Source organism: Patella vulgata, chromosome 1, assembly GCF_932274485.2.
Source record: "Patella vulgata chromosome 1, xgPatVulg1.2, whole genome shotgun sequence".
Taxonomy (NCBI): Eukaryota; Metazoa; Mollusca; class Gastropoda; family Patellidae; genus Patella; species Patella vulgata.
The window spans coordinates 91,247,285-91,261,601 of NC_065879.2; the positions used below are offsets into that span (position 1 = coordinate 91,247,285).

At 34.5% G+C, this 14,317-nt stretch overlaps 1 protein-coding gene across 4 annotated transcripts in view; it reads left to right on the plus strand.

Annotated features, from left to right (window-relative positions):
• Positions 1-14,015, plus strand: part of LOC126816976 (uncharacterized) — a 34,248-nt gene extending 20,233 nt beyond the window's left edge. For 2 of the 4 annotated variants that reach the window (XM_050543782.2, XM_050543786.2), the window contains 12 exons: positions 1,560-1,682; positions 2,362-2,397; positions 3,725-3,766; positions 4,571-4,855; positions 5,256-5,552; positions 6,388-6,696; positions 7,036-7,335; positions 7,530-7,826; positions 8,387-8,677; positions 10,528-10,818; positions 11,157-11,577; positions 12,641-14,015. In XM_050543782.2, the coding sequence (XP_050399739.1) occupies positions 1,560-1,682; positions 2,362-2,397; positions 3,725-3,766; positions 4,571-4,855; positions 5,256-5,552; positions 6,388-6,696; positions 7,036-7,335; positions 7,530-7,826; positions 8,387-8,677; positions 10,528-10,818; positions 11,157-11,335 (2,450 nt within the window). In that variant the 3' untranslated portion in view covers positions 11,336-11,577; positions 12,641-14,015. The remainder of the gene's footprint in view (positions 1-1,559; positions 1,683-2,361; positions 2,398-3,724; positions 3,767-4,570; positions 4,856-5,255; positions 5,553-6,387; positions 6,697-7,035; positions 7,336-7,529; positions 7,827-8,386; positions 8,678-10,527; positions 10,819-11,156; positions 11,578-12,640) is intronic. The other 2 variants (XM_050543783.2, XM_050543796.2) reach the window with 2 other exon arrangements.
• The last annotated feature ends 302 nt before the right edge of the window (positions 14,016-14,317 follow it).

Consider the following 14,317-nt stretch of genomic DNA (forward strand, 5'->3'; position numbering starts at 1 on the left):
AACACAGAATTATCATCCATTGTTGCCATATTCGAAACACGTGTGGGTCTAATTTGTAAACATGAAAAAGTAAACAAATAACAGCGAATATGTAAGAAAGGCCTTTGTCCTAATTTTTCTAGCTGTTTTAGTTATAGAAGTTATTTGTATTGTTATTGTATCTCGAGTTTAATTTCTGTTTCATGCAACTAATTACTGTAAACACAATAGGGGGCCACTTCCACTCATGAATATTGTCCCATTTTGGTCTTCCATAGAAAAGAGGGCTAACTCCGAATTTGATGGTAGTGCCACGGTGCATATCGATAGTGTTCGTCCTCTTAAGGCCACAATGCTCCACGCTTAATTTGAAAATAATTTATTAAAATTGTAGCATCTATCGCGTTCACAATATTTTCCGTAAACAGGACAAGACTCCAATGTTTTCAGAACGCCGTCTTCATTAACCCATTCGGAGCAGAACAGTAGGTCGCTAAAACTCCATTTCATTTCGTTTTTAGAACGGAAGGCCGCGAAATGTTTGCTACGGGCGGACGGACCAATATGGAAGAATGAAAATCGATAGGCTTTACGCTCACGTGTTCCTAATACATGACACTAGTGAGCCCATAAGTTTGTTACAGAATTTGCGTAAAAGGTAGAATAATATCACTGGAAGCACCAAAAAAATTAAAATCAATATCGGACAACACTTGTGTTTTCTGGTTGGTCCAGAAACGTCGTACATATTTCAAACTTTGCCTATAAGTTTTATAGCGTGGGCTAATGATAATGGTTCCAAATTCATTAACAAGAATTACATCACGTAATACTACGGATATTTTGACGGGTTTATCAATACCAAACCATTTCCTCTCTATGTATTTAAACTATTATCATACTTGCCCTTCAGTTAAATAACGAGGAATTTTACAAGATATGATGTCATGAATATTTCCACCATTAAATTAACCAATCAAGTATTGGCGCATTCTAGGTTGAGGGCGTATTAGCCTTTAAACAGACATGCGCGTTGATAAATCTTTAGACCCATTTCAGATATAACGTTACCAGAAGTAATTTCTCTGAAGCGTAAGATGAGTGGGGGGGGGGGAATTAAATACGTTTTATCTTTGGGTTTTATGTAGACGATTGCTTGTAAACCTTATACCCTGCTTGATATAAAAATATTTTAAGATAAGTCATTGTTTCTATGCTACATCCGGTTTGAGAACGGCGACAAAGCCAAAGCAAAGTATGTGTGGCAGGGATGGTTTGACACATCGGATCTGGTCAGTTTGTGATTCAGCTTACACATCCATCCAATTATGTTACATATAACACAAGATGTTTCGGGAACCTGGAGGATTTACATAAAAGGAAGAAGAGATTAAGAAGAAAGTTACGGCAGAATTTGCACCCTAAATGAACGCATCCGTGATGTTTAGGTAGTAAATTAGAATTTATAACATTTATCAAATCGAATAAAATGTATTATGCCGTCACTAACCTACTTTTTTCACAAATGTCGTCAAGCGAAATGGTTCACAATCTAAATTAATTCATCATTACTGTTTCAGAGAAAGAACCCCCTGTTGTTGAAATGTCCATAAGAGAAAGTCACCCAAGATATTTATTTGCTTTAATCGGGATTGTTGTAGTTGTGGTTGTTATCGTAGCTGTAACTGTAGTCATTTATATACGTGAGTATTTTATATCGAGTAAGGGATACATTACATGTTGTCTTGTTAATATAATATAATGTAATTTATGGAAGACCAAGCAACTATTTAATCAGAGTTATTTTTAGTTCTTAATTCAAAGTCCTTATTTCTTAATTCTTCATTTGTTGTGGTATTCCGACATTTGTACACTAAAATTAACATTTGTATCTTAAAATCGATATTTGTTTTACAAGTCAGACTTTAAATATTGATACAAATTTTAATGTTAGTGTACAAATGTCGGAATACGACAACAGCTGAAGAGAAAAGAATTAAGGACTATGAATTAAGATCTATATAAGAACACTGAATAAAGTGATGTTTGGTCTTCCATAGAAATTATCCCAGCCATCAAATCCTTGTGCAGAAAAATGAGACGGTATACCTAATTTCATTACACTCTGGTAGGAATTAACCTTGCTCATCTTCTAGAGGCAGTTTTTTTTTAAAAAAAAAAACCTCGACCGATTATATTTTCTGGCTTGTTGATTAAGTTTTTTTTATGGCTATCAAGACAACTTGGTCTATAGTAATTTATATTAAATTATATCTAGGACATGTTCAACTCTATTAACATTGAATCTACTCGCTAAGACTATATTAAAGAAATCTAAATTTAACATGGAAACAATTTGTATAATGTATATATAAATTTCAGGGTATCGAAGAAGAAAAGCAAAACATGCAAAGAAAGGTAGGCAGATTATCGATTTCATATATGGTTCCTTACTGATTTTCTTGGTTTTTATTTTCATTAGCAATTAGGAGATAACAATAGTCGAGTCACAACACCCCAGACCCATCACCATCTGGGGGAATAGGGTGTGGCGATGGTTTCTTATAGAAATGACCCAGGTGAAGTTATTTGTAGGTTGCTACCACTGAAAACTAAGCACTAACATCAGGAGAGCAGAAAATTTAAAATGCCAGCCAAAAATATTCTGAATTTCAACTTTACAAACATTGTTGACGAAATGTCCCTTGTAATATGCGAATTTTATTGGTAGTGGGACTCATTTACCACAGTTTCCGATTCGTCCAACAAACGAGTGGTTCACAATATGATGGCCAAAATCCAAAATGGTGTTAGCAATTGGCGTGGAAAGTATTATTTGAATAGAAATAACAACATACGCGGGTTCTATGTCGATTCGGTGATTTGTGGGAAGCGGTACATGAATATTACATTTCCAAGCTGATAGAACTAATGGGAAAGGGGGTAGAGTACAAATAATGAGCATTTTCGCGACGATATACCTACACATGTAATAATAACTACCATAAATTCTGGACAGCAATGAATCGTATCGTTCATATATTAGTCATAATCACGTGTCTGAGTGTTTTGCGCACTAAAAAATATTAATTATCGACTGAGTTGTTTAATCACCGAGACATAGAGTAAACAATAAAGTCGGTTGCAATATACTCAAAACTCCTACGAAACAATCTTCACAAACAAAGATATATACCAATATAACATTCCTATAATATCGATAAACACATCACTGTATCGAATTCATCCATTCGGATTGATCCAATCTAGATTTATCCATTCGGACAAGATAAATCTCAAACAGGAATGTGTTATCTACTATATATTGGTTCATCTGAGGTACCCATATTCCAGTATGAAACACGTGAGACTACACGTATACATAGAGCGGTTTTAGACACGAGGTTGCATATCTAAATTGATGTTCCAATAAAAGATGCCGCGCAACATCACTAGAAAAAATTCAAAACAACAAACACATCCAAAACAACATAACTACCAAATTCTACAGTAATATCAATATATTGGACAATATTTTCACCCAAAACAATTTTTCAAAACACAAGATTAAATTACAAGATAATATAATTGTAACATTAGGCCACTCAACTAAAACAAAAACTCTGTGTCCGTGGCTAAGAAAATGAGAATAATCGCTTTCAAGAATGGTTGCAAAAATTGGAAACTGGCGGAATTCGGGTATAACGTTTTATATACTTGTATGTTGCATCTTTAACTTTTGCAGGGCACCGAGATATAAATTTTAATACAGCCCAATCAGGGAAAGGTAAGCTGCTAATCGATTTTCATTTTCTTGTCAAGACATAAAATATGTCTTGTCGATATTACTGGAAATGACTGCAAACACATATCCACTAATTCATATGGCGATTAACAATCTTAAAGTTAATTAAAAGAAGTAAAAATAAAGCAGACAGTGACCAGTGATGAAATCTGTACGTAGGATAGACCAGCTGTTGAAAATATAAATAGTTTTGTGCAAATATGTTGATGCAATTTTATCCGTCGTGTACAAACCGGCAGCGATCCCCGTACTATGTGGTAAGCGAGCCAAAACCTGGCTCACTGGACAAACGCGGCTCCAATCTGATTAAAATACACATCTATATACTGTTTAGTTTTTTATACCTTCGATGGCCTCTACTAAATGAAGATTTGACTAGTTGTAGTCGAAGGTCGCGTTAGAGGTAATACGAGCGACGTTAAACCCTATGATGTCAGACATTTGATTAACCAATCAGCGTTTATGTTCCTAGTGGGTTACCCACAGTTCCGTGCACCTCACGCCAAAAACTCGCCGTAAAAGACCGTTTCATTGGTTAATCCCTCACATAATCCAGAAATCAGGTTATACAACAACTCTTTCAGATCCTAGTGTAGTAAAGACATAGAAAATTAAATTTTGAACTATAAAAAACAAAACGAAATAGAATTTGTGTTTTAATCAGATTGAACGCGACTCCCTGTTACAATAATGTTCTCGTGATTAAAGCAAACACAAGGAGTGCAATATGGTTTAAAAATAACGATACTATGTTGATCAAAAAGCTTTAATTATTTTTATTTAAAGATTACCCGTACATGAAGTACAGCGATTATAAAGTATGGAGGAAAAACAATAATGTGTTGAGTCAGTATGTTATGGATCATTTTAATGACGTAAAGACTGGACTGTTACGAACAAATCTTGTTACTGCTGATAGCCTTAAGGATTTGGCCAAGGACAACCCATTTAACGATGCAAATAAACTTGTAGACTTGTTAACGGAACGTGGAGAAAATGCTATGTCTATAATAGTAGAAACCTTCAAAGAGTTTGATGGACTGCAAGAAATTGCAGTCAAGCTAGACAAAGGTTTGTGTATTATTTTCAAGGCAATTACTTTCTAAAGATCTCTTTTACGAAATAAAGTAAAACTTCAAAGTAAATTCATGCTTTATACTTTTAAAGGAGCTAATAATAATAATAATAATACTTTTAAAAAAACGCGTAGAATGGAATAAGCGGGCGGAAACGGCTGCCTCTCAGTTTGGACGGTTGAAGTATTTCACCGGACATAATTGATTATAAATTACAAAAACATTTAAACATTGAATATAAATAACTGCATAATTATGCATTCACATTACATTAATATTAAAATATGCTTTTAGAACCATTTTCGTCTATCTTAACGTTCCAAGGAATAGAGTCATACGCATTTGAAAGTCTTTGGATCCAATCGTAATTGTTTTTATTTGTTCCTGTCCGTTAGACTTGTCTAAAGATGAAAGAATGAAAGATGAAGACTACACACTATGGACGAAAAATTACCCAACGCTGGTTTTAAATGTTATGGACGCCCTTCCAAAACTAACAAATGAACTTTCTAAAAGAGAGATTATTGATGACATGGATATGAAGGACTTTGGTATACATAGAGCTGTAGGTAAACGTACAGGTGCAATCAAGCTTCTAAACATTTTAAGTCAGCGAGGAAAGAATATCCTACCAGATATAAACGAAGCGTTAGAAGCTTGTGGAATACCTAAAGTAGTGAAATCTAAATCAGGTAACCACACAGCATACAATTCTTTCTAAAGCTTTATTGAAATAGCAATGGGTTAAGAATATGCCAGTCAGGTTTAACTTTATTAATAAAGTAAGCGAAACTCTCGGTCATGTTACATAAGGGACATGCAATGATTGGACACAAGTCGGTTTATGCAGTTCTTTCTACAGCTTTGTCAAATGGCAGTCGGTTACTAATATGCAAGTAACAATTAAATTTTAAAGTTAGTTATGTAATTAATGGATTACTATTTAGACTTTTGTTAAAGAGTACACTGGCGTGTGCACATAACGCAAAAATAATCAAGATTACCATGCAAGAGCTAAATCTGATTATTGGAGGTCTTTCGATAGTACTTAAGTGTTATATAAATTATTAATTAACTGACCAAGACCATAATCAACTCCCGGTGTCATCGGATGCTAGAATGTTTCAACAGATTTAATTTAAAAATGGATAATCAAGACTTTGTTTATGATCTTCACAATGGTGGCAATGACAATTAAGGCTATGCTGTTTATATAACGGTGATAACTCGGCTTAGAGTGAAGTAATTTGACTGAAATGTTTAGCATATTCCCTTTGCATTATCTCTGTTTTAACTGCCAGCTCTTTATCTTACATAATAGCTTTTTACGTTGTAGTTAAACTTTATATTGTATATGCTCTTACACGTTATATTTAATTCTTATTTGGCTTGATCGGACTTTAATATGTCCTATAAGAATAAACATTTTGATAATAAATGCCACAATATAAAACATTATGTAAAAACTTCTCGAAATTAAGACTTAAAGAATAATAGGCAAACTACAACAATTGGTATTTGTTTAAGGTACATCGCAAACTACATCGATGAAACACAGGCACTATATGGTATGGGCGAAAAATGAAAAAGAATTCATGGTAGCTGCCAGAGAGAAAATTGATATTTTAACAACTAAACTGGTTGAAGGAAATATTATTAATGTCGATGATGAAAGTGAAATTACTTTGGGTAAAAAGATAAGCGGGTGGAATAGTGTGTGTATACTTGTAAAGATTCTCGTTGAACGTGGTGAAGATGTCCTTCTGGATATTATTAATGTACTCAAGTCGATGACAAACCATGGGTTTAGTGACGTAACACAGAAACTAGAAACTGGTAAGTCTGCATAATAATTATAAACGATTATTTCAAAATCAAATATGAATGTTACTAATCTAAATCTGGATTTCGGGTATCAAAGCGAAAAGCTAAAAACTGAAACGTCACCCATTATGTCCGGATGTTTATAAATGGTCATCAGGACTTCCATAAGATGTTGATAAAAACCTTTGGGTCCAAAATGTTACCTGACACTCTTACATAGCATAACGGAAAGGTCGTATTCGAACAAAACAATCGGGATTATGAAGAACAAGGGACACTATTAATGATTGGGAAAATTACATATTATCTATTCTGGAATAGGATCTAACAAATTGTTTTCGGTGCTTTTAGATTTATCCCGTATCGGACGAATGAAAGATGACCACTACCGGGTGTGGCAAGACAATGGCACCTTTGTAGTGAAAGACACGCAGTTCATTCTGACAAATGTAATTAAAAAATTACTGGAAAGACAAATACTAGAAAATGTTGATTTACAAGAGATAGAATTACATCAAAGCATTAGTAGACGAGCAGGTGCTATTAAATTGGTAAATATTTTAAGTGAACGAGGGGAAGATGTTTTACCAAATATAATAGAAGCTCTTCGATCTGGTGGATTTGTAACGGTTGCACAGAAACTTGAATCAGGTAAGAATAAGAGTATTTCCTAAATGAATATAAATAATAGTTCCTAAATGAATATAAATAATAGTTCTTAAATGAATTTGAATAATATTTCTTACGTGAATTTAAATACTATTTCTTAAATGAATTTAAACAATATGTCATAAAGAATGGTTGTTAAATGCGTTTAAACATAATACACATTATTAATTTTCCAGATCTATCCCGTTTCGAAAGAATGAATAACTGGCATTATCTGGTATGGCAGGCGAATAATGGTTATCTGCGGGAAGGTTTAAAACCACATTTGGACACTTTAAAAGAAAAATTTAGATCCTCTAATATATTGGACGTTCATGATTTGAAGACAATTGAGAAAGCTGAAAAAGATAACAAGTCTGGTGGGTCAGCAAAACTGGTGGAAATGTTGGGCGGCCGAGGCAAAAATGTCCTTTCAGCCATAATCATGGTCTTAGAGCAATATATGCCGGAAATAGCCGAAAAACTAAAATCAGGTATATTATAAGTATTCCACACTATTATTCAGTATAAGCCTATTCTGATCACGTATCAGGATGGTCGTAAATCACCAAAAGATTACGCATGGATTATCATTCAAGATTTATCACATGCCAAGGCTGTTCAGAGAAGGATATGAGGAAAGTTGATTTAGAATTGCATATGCCATTAATGGTTCCCATACACAGCCCCACGAAAAAACAAAATTTCACCCTTTGAATGTACATAGAGGTTGCACGTTTATAAACATTTATAGATTAGAATTATGAAATCTTAAGTTTTGGAATTGAAAGTTTATCGGGAGATATACAAGGGATTATTTATAGTGTACGTGGCTTAGAATTCCCAAATATAAATGCTATCTTTAATCAGTCCTTAATCAATTTTATATACGTTTTCCGACCTGCACAGTGTTTTGTATGTATTGTCGTGTGTGAGCATATGGAGTCGTAACGCAAATGATATAGCCAGAGGAAGTTCTACGAAACTGAAAACATTAGCTTGAAATAATACCTATATTTTGTTTTGTAAGTTTATTTTTATCATTATTTTTCAGATCTTTCGAGATTTGAACGACTGAATTATCCTCACTATAAAATATGGGAAGACAATCGGAAAAGCATAATAAAAAGTGTCGAAAAGAATATTTTTCAGTTGATAGATAAGTTGCATGCTGAAAAGATTCTAGTTGACAAGGATAAAGATGACCTTCAAAACGGCACGTGTAAAGAACGATCAACTGAACTGGTAAACCGGTTGAGATTTCGTGGCAAGGATTCACTACCACGTATAATAAAAGTGATGAATGCCTGTGATCTGAAAGAAGTAGCCAACAAATTGGAATCAGGTATTTTATTTTTATTCTGAAAACATTTCATGCCCGTTGTACCGATGAAGAGCGTAGGAATTATATAAATGGCTGTTAGGGCTAAACTCCTAATGAACATCGGGTCGTCCGGTTAACTCCCACTGCTACTGACCTTAAGTAAAACTGATTGTGGGTTAGAATCTAATACAAAATGAAGAAGGGTTTATCGTCCTACTTTTCTTCCCCACCCGGGCTAACGAGAGAGAGAGAAATGGGGTTTAACGTCCACTCGTCACAGACTAGATCTTTTCGAGACTAGCATATGGTTTAGTATTTTATTTCAATAATTCGCTTGCTCGAAGGGGTCTTTAGCAGTGGGAGGAAACCGAAGGGCCCGGAGAAAACCTACGAGGCTGGACAGGCAACCCTACTCCTTGCCACGTACAACCGGGGCTAACGAAAACGGGCGTATCATGTTATAGATCTAGAGTGGGCATTCTGTTCGTTATTGTCAACGTTCTCAGTTATCAATTATATGCTACAGGCAATATACATTAGTATTCCAGAACTCATCTGTTAAATAAATAAAATAAAACCAAGTACGAACAATCCAAACCATAAGACAGAACTCGAAGTCCTAAAAATCGTTATAGGCAAAATAGTGTATTCAAGCAAAATAGTGTAATCAGCAAATGGACTGCTCCTCGTGCTCGTGTCTGGTCCCAAGTTAACTTCTAGACGCCCCGTCCTAGCCTCGTCTCCCGGTTTCGTTTCAATTATTGGTTTATAAAGCCCCCGAGACAAAGGATCTTATCAGTCATCTGGCTACTGCTTCATATACGATTTAACATTCAGTACAGCTTGCTTATAAGACGGGGATCACGTGGGTAAGACGCTGGCTCGCTAGTCTGGAGGTCGGGTGTTCGATCCCTGCATTGGCCGATAAAGTTCATCCAGATTTTCCGGCGTGGTGTCCCCTTGCCAGTGATGCAGGACGGAGGGCATGACAAGGACGAAACACCGAGGTCCCGTGTACACATTGGCGTGCATGTAAAAGATATCTTGGCAGTTGGAATTCGATATAAGAGTAGGCCGTAGCGCGGCTGCCCGGGCAAAATTTCCCTCATAGCACACTGTATGGTATGCCCGTATTCATTAAGCCAGTTTAGGAGCAGAACAGTAGGACGTTAAACCCCATTTCATTTCATTTCTGCTTATAAGACAAAAAGATATCGAAGAGACAATACAGTTTTGGATATTTATTGCATCATAACTCAGGCCAGGGGTAGTAACTAATGACTTCCACGTGGCCGTTGGCCGTGTCAGACTAGTGCCAATGTCATTATCTGATAAGGTTAATCGATTTCATTTGTGGGAGGTGTTTATTGACATTTTTGTACATACTCTCCAATTATGTAACAAATAGCGATATCCGTTAATATTTCATATCATGTTATAAATGAATTGTAATGGGATTAAACGTGTACTTTTCTGCTCTGATATTTCTAATGAAGACGGGTATATCATGTTACAGGTCTAAAACCATAATGGCTAAAGAACAATCTGTTCGTTCATTGTCAACGTTATCAGTTATTAATTTTATGCTACAGGCAATATATATTAGTATACTAATATTAGTATACTAGAATTGTATGTAATAAACAGTAATAACTCGAGATATTCGTGTTATTTCTCACTAAATTAATTAGTTCACTTGTTAATAATAATAGAATGTATAGTAGATTTGTTTAACATACTTGGCTTCACACATTGTGCTACACAGTTCATTCGAGAAACATTTTGTTATCTTCACCAGTCCACCACTATATCAAATGTTTCTTATACGTTTCGTTTTAATCAGTGCTTTAAACACATTCTTTAATTTTCAGATTTGTCGCGATTCGAACAAATGGATGAACTCCATCATGTGATATGGGAATATAATAAAACGTTCTTGATCGACAATATCAAAGATAAGTTGCCTGAGATAACGGAAGAGCTGTTGTTGATAAAGATTATAGATAAGGACGACCGTGAGATAATTACCAAGGGTAACAACGACGAAGGTGCTAGAGAACTGTTTGATTTGTTGAGTTACCGTGGTAAAGATATCCTATTAACAATAATAGACGTACTGAGGAGAGTTGATCTTGGTCAGGTAGCAGATAAACTAATAAAAGGTATTACTTTCTTGATATTTGAATATTCGCCTTTAGACAAAAAATGCAATTTCCTATCTAAGATATCCTCATATTCAAAATAATGTCGCATTCTTATCCAAAATATACGAACCGAAAAGCTAAATTAATTAATGTACTTTTAGAAACAGTAACAGAGAATGATAGAGAATGGATTGTAGATTTGTTTAACATACTCATATTGTGCTATACAGATCATTCGAGAAACGTTCTGTTATCCGCACCAGTCCCTGCTTCTAGGTTATATACCCAAAATATCTCATGTTTCTAATACGGTTCCGTCCTGATCATTGCCTTAAACACATTCTTTGGGTATTCAGATTTGTTGCGATTCGAACAGATGGAGGAACGGCATCAGGTGATATTGGAAAATAATAAAACGTTCGTGATCGAGAATATCAAAGAAAAGTTTTCGAAGATAACGACCGCGCTGTTGGAAATGAAGATTATAGATATGAACACAACAGTTCTATGGATAACAATTACTATATTTAATTAAAGCTACGTTTCAACAATGATTCTCTTGTCGTTATCAAGTTTTAATGTGTTCAATTACTAAATGCCATTCAAACAGTATTATAGATATGGACGATCGTGATATAATTACCAAGGTTAACAGCGAGGAAGGTGCTAGAGAACTGTTTGATTTCTTGCGTTACCGTGGTAAAGATGTCCTATTAACAATAATATACATATTGAGAAGAGTTGGTCTTGGTCAGGTATCAAACAAACTTGACAAAGGTATTACGTTCTAGATATTTTAACATTCGCGTCTAGATACTAAATGTAATCACCTTTCTAAGATATCCTCAGTTTCAAAATAAAGTCGAATAATTATTCAAAATATACAAGATGAACTGCTAATAGTAAAGCCTTTTATCGATCCTTCGTTGAACCCTGCAGAAAACGTCAGCCCTCACTGCAAATCTCGAATGTCAGTTTAAATAGCTGCATGTGGATGTTTAAATTGCCATTAGTCTTTAGATAAAGATTCCCATCTCTATTGTTCAGTATTATGTTATCCCTCGATAAAATGTCCCCCCCCCCCAATAAACTAATAGTCACTGTACCGCTTTGAATTTGATAGGGCACCTCAATTTAAAAATATACATTCATGAGACGGTTGTTTTTATTTCGTAAACGTATTGGCCAATTAAATGATTTGATTATGGTTGGCTGAAATAAATAGAACTGGTGGAGTTAAACTCAGAAGAAAATTGTTTCAAATGAATAAAATAATATTATTCATTAAAGTAGTTAAGTCTCTAACTCAATATCATCCAAAGTCTTACACGTTAAGAACGCGAATTAGTTGTCAATTCAAATCATCATTGATGTCGGGATCTTACCGGGAACAGGTAGGCTTCTAATATCCAATATTTAAGACAAAATAAGCATTTTACCATTGGTACACGAATCGTGTACCATAGTGCATTTCAGCGTCATTTGTAACAAGTGACCAGAAAGAACGAGGCTAGACATATTCCACATCTCATGTCAAACAGTCACGCCATTTTTTATCTCTAGAGCATGCGCAATAGACTGAAATAAATAACCAGACGCTAGAAATAGCCATTAGGTTGAGACTCATGCCGTATATAGCTGGACGTAACTGATTTGAAATTAGAGTCAAAACGGAAACAACTGAATGTAAATCAGTTTATATACAACCAGATTACATTATTATATGCGTTGCGACCCATTTAGGTCAATGTCGAAGTCCCAAATATCATTGATTTAGCTCCTTTAAAATATACATTTGTTATCACTGGATTCACCTATGAGTATGTTTATGTGGTTTCAGATGTAAATCTCGAAGAAGAACCCAAAGACACAGATAACCTCCTGCAACAAGAAACAACATCCGTCTAAATTAAAGACTTCATGACGATATCATTGCTAGATTGTTTAAACGCTATAAAATTTAAGTACAAAGGGAAATGGTATCCAAAATATAACAGTGAATCACGATGAGATCAATGAAGATTTATCCTGAATGTGAAACATTCTCTTTAACCACACCCATTGATTTTATCAGTCTAAAGAGAATTGGTATTATCACTCTCAATACATGTTTTTATTGTACTAATTACCTACCATTAGGATTAAAGAATTATATTATTTTAATCTGTAAGGTTAGATTATTTTTATACACTTTTAATTATATACTTTGCATTATAATATTAATTATAATATTTCTAGTTGACACTTCTATATGTGGTTTGATGGTCTGGTCAAGACATTAAGTGAAACATCGAAACTATACCACGTGTTCATTTCACACGATTCAAAAATATCCTAGGATAATATAATGTACGATTTGACATAGTCATACGTCAACATCAAAGGATGACGCCACATATCTATTTTAAAGTGGTTAAATTTCCACAATTTATATATTCCATTTAGTATTGCTTCTTTATATATTCCAATTATTATTGCGATTGAATTGTTTTATTTCATTGGGTTGTCATGTTGGACTTATTATAACATGTTTATTTTAGTACATTATATCTGTTGTTGTTTTGAATAATACAGTGTATGCCATTTATCTCATTTTATTACTTTAATGTTGATTATATCCATTACAGCTCTGTCCGAAATTGCAACAAGATTATCGCCCTTATTGTTTAGAAATGTTTCGTTCAGCAGCCGACCACCGTCAGGACCCCTCGCATGATTAACATTAAAAGAGGATGTGTTCCCTTTGCAGTGAAGCCTGAATCATTGCAGACCCTGGATTTGATATTACGTTTAGCTTACAACGTTGTGTTCTGGTTTTGTTTGGTTCGGGTTGGTTTCTATACATGTAACACAAACATTTTAAACAGTAATGCACTGTACAATTCTAAAATTTATTTGTTGACGACAAACACGTGTATCTAAATTAGTGTTGAATAGTTATGAGGTTAGGTATGTGTTCTAAATAATGGCTATTGTATAATGGGATGGGTCTGACTTGGCTACCATGATGTTAGGGCTTGTTCGCATACTATGTCGCGGTTTGTGCTCATATTATTTTAGATTTGTTATATCATGTGGCGGTTTGTGCTCATATTATTTTAAATTTGTTATTTTATGTCGCGGTTTGTGTTCATATTATTTTAAATGAATTTTGTTATGAATTATTGTAAACTAATGCTTAGAATGATGCTTAAAATAAACAACTTATTATTGAATAGTTGGTATATTTACTGTCTTCAAGGGTAGTTTCAATGCTTAAAATCCGTTTAAAAAAAAAATATGCCGAGGGGCAATAATATCTGATGTTGTGATGTTACTAGTTCCTGACTTCCTGTCGTATTATTTCAACTGTTCAACACAGATTTGACTTCAATGCTATTTTTGCCTCTTTGCACGTCTCTAAATTGGTTTCAAAATTTCGATGGGGTAAACGTTTTCTACAACATGTAGACAGAGCAAAACGTTCTTATACAATATACATGTACGCCAATGGGCACATGTACGCCAACGGTCCCCA